We start from the raw sequence: 20,919 nt of genomic DNA on the forward strand, positions 1-20,919 counted from the left end.
CTGGCCGTCATTTACAATCTTGTATAGAAACAACTGCAGGTCTAAGTATGACAGGACCCACGTGAGATTTATCTGTAGCGGAGCCAGAGTGGGGGCAGGGGGCGGTCGCCCCAGGGCCCACAAGGTCATAGGGCCCCGTTTCATGTGATGTGTTCACATTTACTCGTAAACAAATTATAATAATAAAATATGCAGTGTGTGTGAGAAGGTATACGCATATGATTGTGGGCTCCAATTTGCCAGTTCTTACATTACGACTGTCCATGAATGCATCGGAGCTGTAAGCCAGCGCTGATTGGCTGTGCGGCATGAACGAGTTTTTTCTTTGCACTTGATCTGAACTCTTTGGAGGGAAGATAAACAGTATGCTAAACACTATGCTAGCCGCTAGCTGTACTACCCAAAACCTAACATCGGAGCCACTGGTGAGTCAGTGAAGCCTTCAAAAATATTATCTTTATCAAAATGCTGTGGTCTTAAACACCTGGCTATTTGAATGTGCCCTGTGTTGCCCTCAACGATAAGAAATCAACGAGTCGATGAATTCCAGAAGATATATAGCTGTGTCTATATCTATCTGAATAGATTGTGTAATTTTAGACCAGCTGTGTTAATTTTATATTTAAGCTGTATCAAAGATGCTACAGATTTAGTCAGTGAGTTTTTATCTGACTTTTCAGCACCATGGACAGAGAGTGACACTGGTCACCTGTCACCTGTTATGTGTATGTGTGTGCGTGTGTGTGCGTGCGTATGTGTATTTGTTCTTCAGAGCAAGTTTGTGAACTGGTTTGTGACTTTATTCTGCTTTCCGAGGCATATAGGTTTGCTTGGCTTAATAAAAGTGAGCATTAGTGTGTTGTTTGATGGTAGCATGAGGGATTGTTTGAATGGTAAAATTACTATCATAAGGGCCCGTGGAGAATGCTCCGCCCCCTCTGTACTGAGACCCACGCTCCGCCTCCGAGATTTATGAAACTCATATGTGACTAATCTCAGCGTACGAATGATTGGCTGAAATCGATTGTCATGAACATGACATGCCCTCAAATATTCATGATTCAGAGGCCTCGCCCACTGAGGTCAAACACGGAGAGGAGAAACTGGTAAAAAAAAAAAAAAAAAACTTTTTTGAGTTGCAAATTGATCCACTCACGTCTGAGGAGGATGTAAAAAAAGATGAGTTATTTGGAAGTCTAAAAATTGGAATTAAAGGACACATACACATCTGCACGACTTGTCAAAACAGCGCTCCTGCTCCAAGGCAGGTTTTGCCAGTGGGGTTATTGAAAGTTGGATATCAGATATTTATTTCATAGATATTATGAAAAATGATTTAAGGTTAAATGTTAAAATGCACACACACTTATTTTCAGTTTAAGCAGACTGCTTTAGATGTGATATCTTCCTGAGCAGAGAGGAGGTTGAATGTAATGATAAGGAAATAAGGTTGTGCTTTCTTTAGTCTTTTGTTCAGTTCTTGCTTTGATGGAACTGTAAAGAGAGTCATATGGAGACAATCCTCTAGGACCCTGAAGGACAACCTGCTGATGAAGCCAAATGATAAGAAGAGGAGTGAATGACATCTGAAGGACACTGGCATCATGAAGGCGGGACCCTGGGAGAAGCTTGACCACAGACCAAGAGAAACTCAGGACAGACACTGGTTTTAGGATGGAGTGAAAGAACACTGTCTCAGACTCAGCTGAGGAAAAGCCAAGAGACTTGGCTGGAGACAGGATGGCGATGGAGCTCGAGAGGAGACAGACTTAGGATTTTTGTGAAACCAGTTTATCTGTTGTTTTCGTTTATGGCTGAATAAATGTAATGTTGACCACTGCTCTGTTGTTGTCTATCTCTCCCAATATTAAGAATGATAGAGGGACATTCAGGATAAAGAAAAATAAGTCTTACAGTTGAAAGTCATTGCGTACATGTTGTCAAAACCTGCTGTGACATTTGATCATACCGTACGCTCACGTCCAAACTGATAAACACCAACCCTAGTGTGGATATGCCCAGTATTATATCATACATTCATTTGATAATTGAGGGCCATTGTGTCCTCCTGAATGACTTACATTATCAGAACACAATAAAATACTGGTCTTATCTGCTGTTTGTGGGACATGAATCCAAGGGTCAACAATGCAAGTGATCATGCAATAAACTCTGGACCGATAAGAAGGAGCAACATGGACAATTCAGCCCTGTTGGTCAAAGTATCTTTTTATTTCTTTATAATTCTTTTCACATTGAATGTCTGATATTTTTAGGATGTCAATCGTTTGGGAGGGGGTTTGTTTGTTTGTATGTTTGTTTGTTTTTTAAAACACATTTTATTAGAACAAGTTCAGAAGATATACAGTGCAATTGGAATGTAGTCAATGTTTTTCTTTCCTCGTTCTACCAGAAAAAAAAAAAAATCAATATAAATTATCTGCCAACGACCCTCCCAGAACAACAGACCTCTTAGTTTAATGAAAAATTTAAATGCAAAAGTAGACAAAACAGAACTGAATAGAATTAAATAGATACGTGTGAAAAAAAGATACTGATATAAAAGTCACATCAAAAAGAATAGAAAACAAAACAAAAAGCCCCATATTAACAGGAACGAATGTTATGTGTATATACACAGGTACAAAGGAAACTTAGTATGACCTATAAGAAACAGTCATTTATGCATACTGCTCAGCTGATTTATAAAGACAAAAACAGCCACTCACATCTAAGCCACTATCTCAGTCAGTTAAGAACTCACATTTTAAAAAGCATATAGTCAGAGCCTACATTTTGGATATTGGTCATGCACTGATTACAGTTTTTCACGATTGTTAACACACATTTCTCAATACAATAACGGCTTTCTCAATACTGTTCACACAAAACTGAAAACTGCACACAAAATGCTAAACCTGACACTCCCTTTGCAGAAACACTCTTCCATCAAATCTCTACATTGTGTTCACAAAATGGAACTCATGTTTTCAATTGCTACACACAGTCGTATTTTCCAATGACACATGCCATTCATTGAGCACACACAAGTAAGCTTTTGCTGCACACAACCAAGCATTTACAGCACATCGTAGTGCAAAACTAAAAACACTACTGTAAAATGGAACACACCATATAAATGACAGTGACTCTGGAAAATAAGATATTTCTCCTTTCGTAAAAATAACTCAATGTAGCCTACTTTTTTCATTTAAAAAAATTTAAACTTAAAACAGCACACAAATATGCAGCCAAAAATATTTTATTTTTGGACATAGTTGAGGAATCATCATGATCAAGCATCATCATGCCTTCGGTTTCTGTCAGGCCAGAGGGCCTTGTCCACATCACAGGCCATGTTCTCCCGATGGAGACGTCTCTGGAAGAACCGCCTTGAGTGGCGCATGAATCCCTGAATGGACTCGAGGCTGATGTCACCACAGGCTCCTTCCATGGCCTCGACCAGTGGGACCTGGGTCTGGGGGTTTCACTCATACACCTTCCACCTCCAAGCAGAGAAGAACTTCTTTATGGAGTTGAGGGATGGAGATTACAGTGGGAAGAATAACACCATAAAGTGTGGCTGGTCCATGGTGGGGGGGGGTGAGCGATGCCGAGCAGTGCGCTGCTCACACTGGCTGTCACAGCAGCCAGTGTGAGCTGCCTCACACCGCCTCACACCGCCTCTGGCGGTGTGAGCACAGCTCTGGGGTGGGGGTGGGGGTGGGGGTGGGGGTGGGGGGCGCTTACGTGCATGCATGAGTGTGTTGGAATCCAGTTGCTGGCTGGATTTCGCCTGCGGGCCGCCAGTTGCCGACCCCTGGTGTACAGTGTACTGACCTGAATTTGTTGAGTTTTGAACACTTGTGTGTTGTAGGTTGATACCACTGAGATATGACATGAGAAGTGTGTGTAGCAACAGAACATTGTGTGTAGTGTTTTGACAACATATTAATGTGCAATCGATTGCAGAGTGTATTGTAGGTTGAAGCTTTGAGCTTTTACATGAGAGATGTGTGCAACAACTGAACATTGTGTGTAGTGTTTACACAAGGTGATGTGAGATTGGTATCAGAGTGTAAAGAAGGAAAGTCAGAGTCTAGCGGAGTCATAAGGGAGTGTGACGTAGTGACAATTCGGGTCGAACGTAAAGCATGTGAAGTTAAGGTTGTGCAAATTGTGCCAAAGTTTAGATTTGTGTGTGTTAACAATCGTGAAAAACTGTCAGAGTGAGGGCCAAGCGGTCTTAAAACTACAAAACTGTTTGTAGCAAAGGACTGGTGTTTGCAGACAGGTATTATAATACCTTATCAGGTAAAATTTTCTCCAAGTATTGGAGCAGAGATCCCCAGTGTGTGTAGAACATATCAGAGCACACTCTAAGAATGAATTTGATTTTCTCCAGCTTGAGGAGAGATAACACGTCATGCAGTCATGCCTTGAAAGAGGATGGTTGTAAAGATTTCCGTGAGAGAAGGATCTTCCTGGGGGCAGTTTTATTTGTTATAAAATAAGTTCAAAATTGCTGCACATTTGAAGATCCTCTTTCAGGCTTGGTACTAAATATTAAGCCTGGCTATGTCTGAGAGCTTGGAGTTACTCTGGTTGAACCTTCCGTCAGTTATATAAGATCAAAACTGTCTGTGATCTGCTTACGAGATTTCCTATTGGATTCATTTATACAAATCTCCTTATAGTATTACATCAGTTTTAAAATGAAAAGCTTGAAGAAGCTTTTTGAATGTAGCATAAAAGTCATTATTTATAGGAAGGTGGGAGATACAAAACTCTAAGCACAAAAGACATATGAGATGACAGCACAAGCTTCAGACCAATGCACTCCAAATCACATTCAAAGGGGCAGCATATCTGTTGACAATTGATGTCGTCTGTCATGTAAATCATGACCCTATCCCCTTTTCCTTCAGACCTATCACACCAAATGAGATTGTTGCCTGGTGTATGCAGTGCAACAGATGGAGAATTGTTGTGTAGCCATGATTCTGTCAGGCCTTGAATAATGTAAATTTTCTGAGTTTAGTACCCCCCCAAAGTGGTCAAACACTGAAATGATATTAAGGCTCCAACAATTACTCCAAAGATTAAAAATACAAAGAGGGCACTGGCCACACTTGAGTATGGTGTGGGAGAAGGTCCAAAATTAAGACTACTGCGCAAGTGGCAGCAGCTAGTATAATTTAATGTGATTTGATACGTGTATACCCCAACAAATGAAATTAATATGGATAGGTGGAATTTAATTTATACCGCATATCATAATTACCCTGCTGGTGATGATATCAAGTCCCAGGTTACACAATAGTAGAGTTAAATAGCTTTGGATAACAGTTGGCCCCATGATTCTAGTATATTTCACTGTCAAAATAGAAGCTCTATAAATGGCACCAAAGTCAGAGTTCAAAGGTCAATATCTCTGAGCAGGAGCACATTTAAACGTCAGACTGCCATAATCTTACTCCCCTGATCAAGTCCTTTCCAATGATATGTCATGTTTAGTCCTATGACTAATTTTTAATTTTGCCTCCACTGAATCCAGCCATATGTCAGGTGTAGACTTCAGAGAGACGTGTGAAGCTCAACTGGATTAAATGAAACTGAAATAATTTTGTTGTACATTGTGGACGAATTCTTCAATGACAAATTTGTTTTGACTTCCTGGAACCTTTGAGAGTCATTTTTTACCTTTAAGTCTACATCTACATTGGATTACTATTGCAACTATTGGGAGCTCCATTTTCACACCTTCTTCCTATCATTGAGGAGCAGAATTCACCAAGTGTTGGATTGTTCACCCCCAAATTGGAAACGTGAGCTGGGACTAGACTGTGGTGAGACATAATTGTTTTACCCGACTGATGATGGGTCGATGCAATGGCAATGCTAATGTAGATGTTGACTGTGTAGATTGAAAGGAGAGGTACCAAGTTTACTGGCCAGGTAAAGGGAGAAGTTGCCTTGTCATTAACCTGAACCACTCAGTTACCGATGTGGGCTGATGAGTAGCTGTCTTTGTCATGGATCCAAACTCCAACAACTACCAGTTGCACAATAGTCTTAATTTTTGCCCTTTTCCTGTGCCACACTTGATGTGGCTGTCGCAGTAAAAACAATAATATTGGGGTTTTTTTTTTGTATAATATCCACTGTAATTCAAGTCAATGTTTTTTGTTGCAATAGTGCCCCTGTGTGGTTGAAAAGATTATTGTTTGCATGGATTGTGTTTAGCTGATTGGTTGAGGGTGAGAGAGCGGAAGCAGGAAGCAGGAACGCAGCAGCCTCGATTCAGCGGAGAAGTTGTTTGCAAAAGAGAGCAGAAAATAAGGAAATGCAAAAGGAAACATGGACGATCAGCAAACCTAACAGCTCCCACACATTTGAACAGAAGGCGCACACGGTATGACTTTTATTTCTGGAAATGTGGATGTTTATTTGAGTTTGACATTTTATTGATGAATATTTTTTTTTTGTGTCTGTTACTTTTCAGTTTTTCACGTTGCTTCTTGCCCAGCTAAAAAGAAATAAAACGCTGGCAAATTCATCAGTTGAAGCGTGGCCTATTTCTGTGCAAATAAATAACCTGGGAGCGGTTATAGTGAAAAACGTGTCCCCTGCCGTTATCAACGAGGAAACATCGCTGCACCGGCGTGAGAGGGGCCAGCCAGCGAAAGAGCGACGAGTGAGCAGCGTGGCTTCAGCTTGACCATGCTCCAAGGGAAAGAGGTCTACGTGGAGTCCATCACCAGCCTCCATGGTTCTGCAGCAGCTGGACGTCCAGACTTCAACAGCTTGACCATGCTTCAAGGGAACGAGACCTTCGTAGAGTTCATCACCAGCCTCCATGGTTCTGCAGCGGCTGGATATCCAAACCTCAAACAGTTTTTCCAGTGGAATTGAAGACTAAAGCTTCACTTCAGCACAATGCAAGTCTACAGTAAGCCCAAGCTTCACAAGGATACCAGGTCAGACTGTGTCTATAGACTCTAAAAAAAAAAAAAAAAAAAACTCAAATACAAAGAAGAAGAGATAAAGAAAAAGAGTTCAAAGGAGTTAAGAGAGTTAAAATTGTTTACAAAGTGTTTTTGTTTATTTTTGCTGTGACACTGGTATTGTTTGATATTTTAATATTGGGTTAACTTTGAAATATTTGAAGTCTATTGTGCAACACTGAGATGGAAGATACTTCAGAAACACGTCTGTTAGAAGAAGTAATTGAAGCATTAGAAAAAGAGAAGGCTTCATTAGAGGTAAAACTAATGGATGATCTTGAAGACAAAGAAAAACAAGAGATTGAAATACGCCTAGGTGAGATCCATGCAGATCTTGAAATTCAAAGAATAGGCCAACGTCCAATCCAAACTTTACCTGGAGTTGAAACAGAAGTGAGGCGCTCAGACAGAGAAAGAAACCTAACTGAGAAAATGTTGGAACTGAAAAGAGATGACATACTGAGCAAAGAGAGAAGTTTTATGTCAACCTACTTGCACTTTAAAGCTGAGGTTCAACTCACAAGGTCAAAACTGAAAGGAGAATGCTCTAAACTTGAGTTAGGTGACATGATTCAAAGGGTTGAAAAATGCGAGTCAGATTTAAAGCAAAACTATGTATCTTTACGTGCACTGACCGCACCATCCCAAGACATAAGGAGAAAAATGGACAGTGGCAGTTCGGTTTGTACTGATATCATAAAGCTTCTGAAAAGGCGTTATGCAGATTCTGACAAGGAATTTAATGCACAAGCTGCAAAGGAATCAGTCTTTCAATTACTGCAAAGAGAGGATGCGAAGTCAATTTATGGCTCAACTGTGTCAAGACAGAGAAGTCAACACAGGAGTCTAAGTGAGCACGAAAGCCAATTTTCTGCAAAAAGGGCTGAAGCAGCAGCACGTTTAGCTTCAAAACGAGCAGAAATAAAAAGAGAAATGGAAATCTCAAAGCAAAGACAGGAGATTCTTGCTCAGCAAGAGAAGCTGAAAATGTTGGAGAACCAAAGAGATCTTGAGGCAATAGAGGCAGAGTACAATGTATATGCTGAAGAAGAATCAAAGATGGATGCTGAAAGAACTGCAAGTGAAATAAAGGTCACTTCAAGTCAGCTTCCAAAACAGCAGCAGAACAATGTCTCACGCCCAGAAGTTCTTTGTAAGCCAGCGCCAGCTTTACCTGAGATTAAAGGTGAAAAGATTTTCCAAAGGGTGTATGTCCCACAAACTTGTGACAGGAATCCAATGCCAAAAGACACTGAAGTAGCATTAGTCCAAGCGTTAAAGGACTCGTTGACAATGACAAGACTGCCAGCTCCTGAACCATTTACATTTAGTGGGGATCCGCTGAAATTCATTGAGTGGAGCACTTGTTTCAAAGCTTTAATAGAGACTAGCTGTGTTGATCCAGCTCACAGATTGTTCTACCTGAAAAAGTACATAAGTGGGGAAGCACTTACTGTATTAGAAGGAACATTTTATAGAAGCGATGAGGAAGCTTACACCCAGGCTTGGGAGGCTTTGAATAAACGTTATGGCCATCCATTTGTTGTCCAGAGAGCGTTTAGAGGAAAACTAAGCAGTTGGCCAAAGATTGGGTCAAAGGAGTCTCTGAAACTGCGAGAGTTTAGTGATTTCCTCATTTCATGCAAAAACGCCATGCCTCATGTACAAGGTCTCAGGGTATTAGATGATTGTGAAGAAAATCAAAAAATACTCCTCAAGCTACCAGACTGGGCAACAACACGTTGGAACAGATATGTGACTAAAACACTGGATGAAGGAAAAGAATATCCAAGTTTTGCGGAATTTGCTGACTTTGTGGCTGAAGAAGCACGCATAGCATGCAACCCAGTCTCGTCCTTGTTTGCACTGCGAACATGTGACAAACTAGACAAGGAGCAAAAGCGTCCTAAGGCGAGTGCCTTAACTACTACGATAAAAGGAAACAAGAATACGAAGGCAGCAAGCACAGCTCAAGAAATCAAATCTCCCCCTTCCACAATTCAGAACAAAAGACAAATTGAGTGCATTTGTTGCAAGCAAAGCCACTTTATTTACAAATGTGTAAAATTTGCTGAAATGTCTCTGGAGGAAAAGAAGAAGTTTGTTTCTGAGAATAATATGTGCTATAGTTGTCTGAGAGTTGGCCACATTTCAAAAAACTGTCGGCAAAAGGCTACTTGTAATGTGTGCAGGAAAAACCATCCTACTCCACTTCATGAGGACCGTCCACAAGTGGACAAACTTGAAACGCCACCACAAGAAGATGCTTCTGCAGTGTCGAACAATGTGAGAATAGACAATAGTGACCGTACTTCAATGATTGTGCCGGTATGGTTATCTTGTGCAGAAGGTAATGGGCTTGAGATCTTAGTTTACGCGCTCCTAGATACTCAAAGCAGCAACACGTTCATAGACCAAGACATTTGTGAAAAGATTCAAGCACTCACAGAGTCAGTTAAGCTGAAACTGACAACAATGACAGACAGGGGTTCAATTGTTCAGAGTCAAAGAGTGAATGGGCTGAAAGTAAGAGGCTACTATTCACAAGAGTACATTGAGTTACCTCCCACATACACTCGTGAATACATCCCCCTTGAACAAAGCAGTATTCCCACTCGAGAAACAACAAAGGGATGGGCACATCTTCAAGGTATTGCACGAGAAATGCCAGAGTTGCTTGATTGTCCTGCAGCACTTCTTATTGGCTACGATTGTGCAAGAGCTCTGAAACCAAGAGAAGTAATACCAGGCAACGACTACGATCCTTATGCAATCAAAACAGACTTAGGTTGGAGTATTGTCGGATCTATCAAGCCTTTGACAAGTTCAATGGATGTAACCGGAGCGTGCCATCGTATCACTGTTAAAGAGCTGCCATCCATCACTCCCTCTTCTGTGATCAAAGTGTTGGAAACAGATTTTCGGGACACAAATCCCAAAGATGGAAACATATCACAAGAGGACATTCAATTTTTGCAGCTCCTCAATGAAAACGTACACATCAATGAAGAAGGTCATTTGGAAATGCCTTTACCTTTCAGAGAACGTCCCCAGCTTCCAAACAACAAACAGCTCGCAATAACACGGCTCAAGCACTTGAAAGCAAAATTGGAAAGGAATCAGAAGTACAAAGAGGATTATGTGAAATTTATGAATCGTGTATTTGAAGATGGTGATGCAGAGGAAGCAGTCGGCATATCTGCAGATGATGTCACATGGTATATACCTCACCATGGGGTATACCATCCCAGAAAGCCAGAGAAAGTGAGAGTTGTGTTTGACTGCTCAGCGAAATTTCAGGACACATCTTTAAATGACCATCTCCTCACAGGCCCAGACTTAATCAATACGCTCATAGGGGTACTCTGCAGATTTAGAGAACACCAAGTTGCCATTACATGCGATGTAGAGAAAATGTTCCACCGCTTTCATGTCTCTCCAGAAGACAGAGACTTCTTAAGGTTTTTATGGTGGCAGGATGGAAACACCAGTACAGAGCCAAAAGAGTATCGCATGCGTGTTCATATTTTCGGAGCAGCATCCTCGCCAGGTTGTGCGAACTATGGCATGAAGTATCTTGCAAGTGAACATGAAAAGGATTATCCGTTGGCGGCAAGCTTCATTCACAGAAACTTTTATGTGGATGACGGATTAATCAGTGTTGATACAATCGAAACAGCAAAACAGCTGGTCCGTCAAGCACAAGAGATCTGTGCAAAAGGAAAATTGCGCTTACACAAATTTGTGTGCAACAAAAGAGAAGTTTTGGAGGTAATCCCAGAATCAGAGCATGCCATCAATGACAAAGATGTCAATCTGAACTACTCTGACATTCCTATGCAAAGTGTGCTGGGAGTCAAATGGAATGTGGAAACAGATTCATTCTCGTTCAATGTTGTTCTCAAAGGAAAGCCAGCCACTCGGCGAGGAATCCTGGCAACAGTAGCGAGTGTGTATGATCCACTAGGATTTCTTTCTCCATACATTCTAACTGGGAAGCAAGTACTACAGGAAATGTGCAAACGCGGCATAGGATGGGATGATCCTATTCCTCCTGCTCTGGAAAAGCAATGGAAAATATGGCTTAATGATCTGGAAAACTTGCCAAAGATTCAAATACAGAGATGCTTCATTCCCGAGGACATGGATACAGTGCAAAGGATTGAGTTACATCATTTCTCGGATGCAAGCAGCAGTGGCTATGGACAATGCTCATACATCAGGATTGTAGCAGAAAACAAGGTGCATTGTACTCTCGTTATGGGAAAAGCCAGAGTGGCTCCCACCAGAGTTGTCACTATACCACGTCTCGAATTGACCGCAGCGGCAGTTTCAGCGGGAGTAAGTAACTTCCTCAGAACAGAGCTTGAGCTAAAGATTGACGAGGAGTTCTTCTGGACTGATTCTCAAGTGGTGCTCGGGTACATTAAAAATGAAGCAAAGCGCTTTCACGTCTTTGTCGCAAACCGTGTTCAGAAAATTAGAGACTTCACAGATCCAAAGCAATGGTTCTACATAGAGACGGATCAGAATCCAGCAGACCACGCTTCTAGAGGTCTCAAGGTGGCAGAGCTCATGGACTCTAGTTGGTTAACTGGACCTAGATTTCTCTGGGACAGAGAACTTGTAACCAAGCCACACTCCCCAGCTCTTTTCTTGGGAGACCCTGAAGTAAAGGTTCTTGAAACTAATGCTCAAGAGAAAGACAATTTTCTTGAGAGATTCTCGAGATTTTCTGATTGGAACATGGCACTTAATGTTGTTGCAAGGATAAAGAGACTTAACAAAAGAGACAAATCAGAGCTCATTACTGTTGAAGAAAGACAAGAGGCTTCTCTAGCGCTTATTCGGCTAGCACAGAGAAGAACTTTTGAACAAGAGTTGGATCGAGTGAGACAAAAGGGAAACAAATTGCCAAGAACTCACAAGTTGCATCAACTTGATCCTTTCATTGATAATGATGTACTCAGAGTCGGAGGCAGGTTGAGAAAATCCTCAGCATCATTTGAGCTTAGACATCCTGCTATTCTTCCTAAGGAAGATATTGTCACAAAACTGATTGTTGATTATTATCACAAGAAAACACAACACCAAGGACGAGGTCAAACCCTAAATGCACTTAGAGCCAATGGCTATTGGATTGTAGGTGCCAGTAAAGTAGTGGCCAGTTACATCAAAGATTGTGTAGTATGCAGAAAGATGCGAGGGTCAACAGAAGAACAGCGTATGGCTGACTTACCAGCTGATAGAGTAGAGCTCTCCCCTCCTTTCTCTTTCACAGGATTAGATTGTTTTGGTCCTTTTATCACAAAACAAGGTCGAAAGGAGTGTAAACGTTATGGTCTTCTATTTACATGTTTAAGCTCCAGAGCTATTCACATTGAGATGTTAGAAGATCTTTCTACTGATGCGTTTATAAATGGATTGAGATGTTTTATAGCGATCAGAGGAGCAGTGAGACAGATTCGATCCGATCAAGGCACAAATTTTGTCGGAGCTCGTAATGAGTTTGAGAAAGGTCTCAAAGATCTTGACAAGGACAGGATTGCTACCTATCTAGCTAAAAACCAATGTGACTTTCAAATGAATGTTCCCGAAGCAAGTCACCGAGGCGGTGTCTGGGAACGCCAAATCAGGACTGTCAGGAATGTTTTGAGTTCAGTCTTGGCACAAGCCATAGGAAGACTTGATGACACCTCTCTAAGAACTTTCTTTTATGAGGCTATGTCAATTGTAAACAGTCGCCCACTTACCACTAATACTATTAGTGATCCAAAAAGTGCGGAACCTTTGACGCCCAATCATTTACTTACAATGAAAGAGTCAGTCCCTCTTCCACCTCCAGGCAATTTTGTCGGTGAAGATTTGTACAGTCGAAAGAGATGGAGAAAAGTACAGTATCTTGCAGAACAGTTTTGGCACAGATGGCGCAAGGAGTACTTAACCAGTATAAGTTTAAGACAACAGTGGCACACATCCAAACGAAATGTACAAGTCGGAGATGTAGTGATCATTAAAGAAGAGAACATTCCCAGAAATGAATGGAAATTGGCAAAGGTAATTGAAGCCAATAAAGACGATGATGGTTTGGTACGAAAAGTCAAGATTCAAGTTGGACAAAGAGATTTAGGAAGTAAAGGTGAACGTCTGAAACAGTTGTCCTATCTTGAACGACCAGTACAGAAACTAGTGGTACTAGTACAAAATGAGTCAATTAAGATTTGAAAGGTTAAGAATGGTTTATTTTCTTTTAGGTTGGAAAATTACCATGTTTTATTTTGTTGTAATATAAACCTGTTGTAATTTTGGTGGCAGTGTGGCTGTCGCAGTAAAAACAATAATATTGGGGTTTTTTTTTTGTATAATATCCACTGTAATTCAAGTCAATGTTTTTTGTTGCAATAGTGCCCCTGTGTGGTTGAAAAGATTATTGTTTGCATGGATTGTGTTTAGCTGATTGGTTGAGGGTGAGAGAGCGGAAGCAGGAAGCAGGAACGCAGCAGCCTCGATTCAGCGGAGAAGTTGTTTGCAAAAGAGAGCAGAAAATAAGGAAATGCAAAAGGAAACATGGACGATCAGCAAACCTAACAGCTCCCACACATTTGAACAGAAGGCGCACACGGTATGACTTTTATTTCTGGAAATGTGGATGTTTATTTGAGTTTGACATTTTATTGATGAATATTTTTTTTTGTGTCTGTTACTTTTCAGTTTTTCACGTTGCTTCTTGCCCAGCTAAAAAGAAATAAAACGCTGGCAAATTCATCAGTTGAAGCGTGGCCTATTTCTGTGCAAATAAATAACCTGGGAGCGGTTATACTTGAGTTGCCGGCTGTCTGCATCTTGACTTTATTTTTTTGGCTTATGCTGCTTTACACAATATCGCATTGGCCAGTGGTGTCACTGTAGTCAATCTCCCACTTTTCCTTTGCCAGAGTGGCTGTTAGCCTCTCAGCCCTGAGAGAAGGAGGGGGAGGTGCAATCAATAATCACGCACAAGTGAACATTATCATCCCTCCCCACTTACCTCTCTCCAACCACTCTCCCTCTGCCCTGCAGCCAAGCCAAATCACATGCCACTGCACATCCCCACCGGCCGACTCAGGCCGGGGAACCATCTGCCTTAGCTGGAAAAAAACCTGGAACCAATTTCAGAGCAGCTCTGGCCTACAAACATATTCAATATTAGCCCCCATATCATCAAACCATGTTTCTGCTCCACTACGTTTGGATCATGCATTTCAGGTTTGGTCAACCAAACATATTAAAACAGTTAAAGATCTCTATATCAAAAACACACCTCCATCCCTTGCACAGCCATCCCAAAAATTTTCCATCCCCAAATCACACTATTATTTGCAGATACGTAGTTTCGTAGCTGAAACGTTTCCTTCATTTGTGGGCTGCAGTACATGCTATATGCTATTTGTTATACACATATAAAAAATGCCTAATAAAGAAATTGAAAGAAAAAAGTAAATGGGAAGCTCCATTTGTTTCAGAAAAGTATGAAATGTCTCTTCCCAATGGTTACAGTGTTTTCCTGGTCCTCCTCTTGGTGTTAGGTTCCTAATTACAACATGTTCAGCTGGCTGCAGTAGAACTCCTCACTTTTGAATCAAAGTACTTGTCACTCTTTTCAGCAGCTTTCTGAGCTGCTGAGCTGTCGTTTGCAATTGCAAATGCTTCTTCCATGCCCCCCCCCCCCCCCCCGCCGCTCATCTTTCCACATACTCTTTCAGGTCACCACAGCCTGGGTCTGACTGCAGTCCAAAGATGATTATCAACAGTCTTGGTGACCTGCTGATGAGGAATTGGAATGAAGAGTAGCCTGTCACTTCACAATGGGGGCGATTATAAGCATGCATTAACTTATTCAGAGACTTTTTCCATGTTGATTTTTGAGTTTCAGTCAGGGTTTTTAACAATTACAGAAATGTTGTGTTCACATGCTCAACTTGACCACTGCCCATCAGGTGATAGGTGATGCCCAGGACCAATCTACCACTGAATTTTTGACTTGAGTGAACAACTGATTTTCAAATTCCTTTCCCCAAAGTCATGGTGAATGTGGGAGGAAAACCCAAACCTGAGAGCAAAATCATTGAAGATGAGGTTTGCCGCAGTTTTCCCTGATTTGGATGTAGCGGCATATGTTTGAACAAAGTGTGTGAGGTGGTCCTGAAAGACAAGAATATATTCATACCCCCTTTGCATTGGTCAAAATGGAGGAAGTCATTACTCTCCAGTTCAAAGAGGTGTGCAGTTATGATATTTGTCAAAGGGGCTCTTGTTTCATTGCATGAATTTTTCTGCTTAATGCAAGTATAAGTTTTTGTGACATAGTTTTCAGTATCAGTTTGCATGTAAGACCAGAAAAAGTGACAATGTATTAGAGATACTGTGCGATCAACTCATCCAGGACCTTTGCTTGGACTGTTGTAGGAGGACAACCTGGACTCAGTGGGTGCAAACAGTTGGCACCTGGGCATCAATCAAAACAGTCGATCAATTTTCTGAATGCTGAATACACACATCCACCTTACCTTACTTTGGCAATAATTACTTCAAGATACAGTCTAAAGTCTGCAGCCCTGCATCACAGTTTTACAATCTTATATCAACTCTTAAGAATGCCCCGGAGAAACGCTGCAGCACCAAATCAGATACCAGTTTTGTTTGTTCAAAGATCAAGTTATTCATCTGAGGCTGTCTTTGATGTACTGCACCAAAGAAACTAAAGAAAAAAATTGTCTCCAACAAGCAAACATACCCAGAATTGATTAGTTATTGTTATTATTTAAATTTCCAGAACATGCCCCAATTTAAGAGAAGAAAACTACAAATGCTGCACTGATGTTTCTATTGATTTGACCTATCTGATTAGATGCACTCATATTAGGAAAGGAGCTGACATTACTACCTCAGATACAGACTGCACACTTTGTTAAACTGTCAGACATCTTTTATGAATGTACAAAGAGAGAGAGAGCAGTGAGGACTTTTGTAAAACCTACACGAGCCTCATGGAAAACAGGTAAATTACATTTAGAAAGGCTCTGGGCCTACTTCCTGAAAGGTAACAGTGCTTGACAATACTCAATGACAGATAAGGAATGTACAAATCTTAACATGAAATACAGTTTAAAACTTTATTTCTGTAAATATTTCATGTACCTCATGTAAGTCAATATTGAATCTAATATAAAGAAAGCATGACACAGTAGATAAACAATGTGATCACGTCGACTCCAAAAGCCACTGTATCCTGCCACTGTATCCATTATGTCACTGTATCCTGCTGAATGACTCAAAGTGCTGGTTTGTTTGATTTCTGTGTTAGTGAGTTACCTCTGTTACAATGATTTGGAAAACGAGAGGGATACACATTTCAAGCCATTAGCTGAAGATAATTCAATGTAAGAATGACTACTGAATGACGTTTTGGTCAAGAATTCACACTCTCGTTACTAGAGTGTGAATACTCATGTCTAATAAAAACGTTTGAGAACCAACACATTCTCTCTACCGTTGTCCTGGATCAAGTCGTTTATGTGCTGTTCCAAAAATTAAAGAGGAAGCGTTTATCAGGCAGAGGGAAAAACCGTTACGCGTCACACACACATTTACTGGATGGGTGTGGGACATGATATCAAGGGTCACATTGTATGCAATCCCCATTCAGATCAACTCTTGGCAGACAGGAAGGTGCTATTTCACCATGGACAATTCAACATAGAAGGTCAGTTTTATTACTTTTTAATTCAACATTAACCTACAGCTTTTCTTCTTTTTACCTTCAGATTATTTATGAATGTTTTATTTTTTCTGTTCTCTTCAGTCAGAGATGGTGTGATCCGTACCGAGTATGAGAGACTGAGAGTGAAGTCAGGATGGAAAGTTTAAAGGACGAGGTAAACAAACTGGACAACAAATTTGATCAAAATATCTTTAATGAAAAAATTCAAAGCTAGCTTCTTTGAGAAATTAGACAAACTTATATATGTATATATATATATATATTTTTTATTACCTTTTTCACTGATTGGTTGAGCAAACGCTGTTGAAATGATTACCCTCCCTAGGTTCCTGTATATTTTTCAGAAAGTTCCATTTTTTGATCCTAAATTATTTTTCAAAGCTATGGACTCCCTAATTTTACCATTTATCTCGGGATACAAAACACACCGAATAACCATAAAACGCCTGCAGAAACCCAAGGAAATCGGCAGTCTTGGATCACCATGCTTTCAACATTATTACTGGCCAGCAAATGTTATGCAATGTCCAGAAAATCTTGAACCAAATCAAAAAAGCATGTTGCCAGATACCTCTGGCTACACTCCAATTTGGGGAAACCATGCATTTCCACCCTCTATGCAGGATATGGTCTTTCAGGAATAAAGTCAGACCAGCACCACTAAAGTAAATGACTTTTACATGAACGGACAGTTTGTGCCATTTGAGCAATTACATTCCCTCTTCCTAAGACCCACTTTTTTTATATCTTCAGGTGAGAGATTACATTCAGCAAAATAGTTCATCATTTCCCTGTCGCACCTGATGATCTCAAACTTCTAACAAATCCACCACACTCAAAACATCTGGTTTCTAATTTTGTGTCTTACAGATCTACATGATTGTAAAACTGATTAGATTAAACATTCTTGGAAGAAGGAAATGAACACACAGATTAGGAATGAGATTTGGGACAAAGGTCTAGCTGGTATCAGTTCATGTTCAGTCAGTGTAAGGCTGCAACAGAATCAATACAAGGTGATTCTTCTGGGATTGCCCTAATCTTTATCATTTCTGGTCCACCATTTTTCAGTGATGCTCTTCTGTAGTTGACCATCATTTCAACCCTACTCCACATATTGCTTTATTTGGATTTTCTTCACGGATGGAAAACATAAATCACAATGCATGGTCTGCTTTGACAAATGGGATAATAATAGCTAAACAATGTATTTTCAAAAGATGGAAATCAGAATCTGCTCCCACTTTTGAAAACTGGTTGAATGAGGTCAACAGGTATTTTGCATGGGAAAAAGCTGAGATATGATCTCTCTGGCAACCCACAAAAACTTTGAAATTTCTGGAACTTAGTGCTTCTTCACATGAACAACTAAGAGACATCAGGTCTTTGAAGGCATGCCTTCACATTTCTGACACAAATAGAGGAACTGCCCTTCTCATTGTACTGTTATGTCTGCAAAAAGTGCAGAATTTTTTTCATCTAATTATTTATTTTTGGTTTTAGTCTTGTTTGTTGCCCTTGTATTGTCCACTGTGTTATATTGACCTGGGTGAGAAGGAGCTAGCGAACGGGTGATAGTGTTCTTGTTGTTACGTTACTTTTTTGTTGTTGTCATGCATTTTGTAAATACCGTATTGGCCCGAATATAGGACAACTCTGATTATAAGATGACCCCTATTTTTCAAATATTTTGTGAAAATAAAAATATGTTGAAGACAATAAGGTTACTCATATATTGTACAATTATTCTAAACTCAAAAACTCACAACAGAGATAACATTTCACATGATTTAAGAGTATATATATATATATATATATATATATATATATATATATGTTACTGCAGTATTAAATAAGCAAAATAAGTAACATATAAGTAGCCTCAAAGGTTCCATAACTGCATTACTGATGTAAATAACTTTAGAACCAACTTCATGAGCATTAATCATTCAGTCTCATATAGGGGTTTTCAAAGTGTGGATAAGCAAGCCTCTCTCTCTCTCTCTCTCTCTCTCTCTCTCTCTCTCTCTCTCTTTGAAAACTGCTGGTCTAATATATCTTGGCCACTTCATCTTCCATCTTTCAGCTCTGTTGTTTGCTCACTTGTCCAGCGTTCAAGCCCTTTCGTTCCAGATGGTCACATTCCTCCATTTTTCATCAGATCACTGTGACTCTCCATTCACTTCCTGATCACCGGTACTTTGGCTCCATCTAGTGGCGCCGATGTGTAATGACAATCTAATCCTCGATTATAGTACGACCCCATTTTGGAGAATACAATTTCTGGAAAAAAATATCGTCCTATATTCGGGCCAATATGGCATGATAAAAGTTATAAAGTGGGAGAAAAAAATAACATTTTAAAAATATTCTAAATACTATGGTAAAAGACTGGTTCAAGCAATGACAGCTTTTTGTTTGTTTGTCAAAAAGGTGTCCTTTGATGCATTTGTGGATTTTGCAAACGGAGACTCAGCAGGTAAATCAAAAATGAAAATGAGTCCTTTGAAATGAAAACTTTATGAATTTCCAATGTCACCATTAAAATGTGAGATTGTTTTTTAATCTATGAAATATTTTTCTGTTCTCGTCTCGGCACTGATCCCTCCAGTCAAGATAACAGTCTCTGACATCAGCAGTGAGTCACTGTCTCTGCAGTGGGACACTCCTGCTGGTGAAGTGGAGAGTTTCACTGTGACCTGTTCCACTGGGGGAAAGACTGATCAACAAGTGACCACAGACACCAACAGAGTAACATTCAGTAACCTGAAGCCAGCAGTGTGTTACTCCCTCCATGTTTCTGCACAGCTGAGAGATGGAAGACAAAGCAGGGCGGCCACGACAACAGCTAAAACAAGTACGTTAAACACACAAGGACAATGAAAAACATGTCAAATTCCAATAAAATAGTGATTCCTGTATTTACTGAGAAACTCAAACTTGACATTGCAAAAATGATTGCAAAGTGTAACAACCATGAAAATGTAAATTTCATAATGTTGACCTTGAGTAACTTTCATGTGTGTGGAGCTGAGTTGCTGTAGGGAGCTACGTCCTGTACCTGTCTCTTCACATATTATACTTTGAGACAGATGTATCTGGCACTGCTGTGGTCTTAATTAAAAGTGTCAGATTTTTAGAGTTTTTCCACAAAGCTGATGTTGCCTCCTTCCCCAATTGAAGGGGAAAAGAAAAAAAATCACATGCAGCGCCACCGTTTGTTTTCTACACTGCATACAAAAAGAACATATTTGACTGTGTTTTTAAGTCTTGACCACATCGGACCAGACCCAGATCTAAATCCACAATAACTAGACTTCACTGTTTCAGACTTGTGAAACCTTTATTGGATTTGTGAAAATGAAAAGAGTGGATATTTGAATGTATTTGCCATAGCTACAGCTATAGCCATAGTTTTCTTTTAAATGAATCACAGGACTGAACATGATGCATCAGTGGAAAGGACTTGATCAGGGGAGTAAGATTATGTCAGTCTGGAAGTTTGAATGTGCTCCTGCAAAAAAAGATATTAACCTTTGAACTCTGACTTTGGTGCCTCTTGATATACTGAAATACTCTACGTACAATCATGGGATCAACTGATGTAAAAAATGCTTGACCTCTGCTTTCATGTAAGCTGTGGCCTGAGATTATCACTAGCAGGGATATCACAATATGTGGTAAACACTAAAATTCATCTGTCAATTTCATTTGAAAATTCAACCCCATAAGTGTGTTCTTCATCAATTTCAACCCCGAAATGCACTTGAAATTTCAGAAATCACTATGTTTAGGAGAAAAAAAAAAACATAGTTTGAAGAAAGAACTACAACTTCCAAAAGCATCATAATAAAATATGATTGAAAATGCAATGAAATATGTCATTCTTTTGGAGATTTAAAAAGTTTAATTAATAAACTACAATAAATCAAATAAACATCTGAAAATGTGCAACTGTTAAAGTATCGTATACACGTCGCATGAAAAAAATGTGAAAGTACATTGTGATGTGATAATTTGTGTTTTCATTATATCGGAAGTGTTGGGAGTGGAGGTTCACGCTCATTGCTACAGCAACCATGTTTTGCGTCTGTAGACTACGAAGTGAATGTTTTCACGTCTCCATTCTATCTTTTTTGTTCTTCCCATTCA

General features: G+C 40.0%; 2 protein-coding genes and 1 long non-coding RNA gene across 3 annotated transcripts in view; all 3 read left to right on the top strand.

The window, feature by feature from the left end:
• Positions 1-6,162: 6,162 nt before the first annotated feature.
• Positions 6,163-7,045, top strand: LOC115385748 (uncharacterized). The gene is made up of 2 exons (XR_003931164.1): positions 6,163-6,415; positions 6,506-7,045. It is a non-coding gene; the product is annotated as an uncharacterized LOC115385748 (long non-coding RNA).
• An 844-nt stretch (positions 7,046-7,889) lies between these two features.
• LOC115385752 (uncharacterized) lies at positions 7,890-13,825 on the top strand. Its single transcript, XM_030087828.1, has 2 exons — positions 7,890-13,629; positions 13,719-13,825. Exon 1 carries the CDS (start codon positions 7,941-7,943, stop codon positions 13,230-13,232), a length of 5,292 nt encoding a protein of 1,763 aa, XP_029943688.1. The 5' UTR covers positions 7,890-7,940; the 3' UTR covers positions 13,233-13,629; positions 13,719-13,825.
• A 5,345-nt stretch (positions 13,826-19,170) lies between these two features.
• Positions 19,171-20,919, top strand: part of LOC115385749 (interferon-induced very large GTPase 1-like) — a 28,953-nt gene continuing 27,204 nt past the window's right edge. Inside the window, exons 1-2 of the mRNA XM_030087815.1 lie at positions 19,171-19,246; positions 19,379-19,624. Of these exons, the coding sequence (XP_029943675.1) occupies positions 19,171-19,246; positions 19,379-19,624 (322 nt within the window). The remainder of the gene's footprint in view (positions 19,247-19,378; positions 19,625-20,919) is intronic.

The sequence above is a fragment of the Salarias fasciatus genome, unplaced genomic scaffold, assembly GCF_902148845.1.
Source record: "Salarias fasciatus unplaced genomic scaffold, fSalaFa1.1, whole genome shotgun sequence".
Classification (NCBI taxonomy): Eukaryota; Metazoa; Chordata; class Actinopteri; order Blenniiformes; family Blenniidae; genus Salarias; species Salarias fasciatus.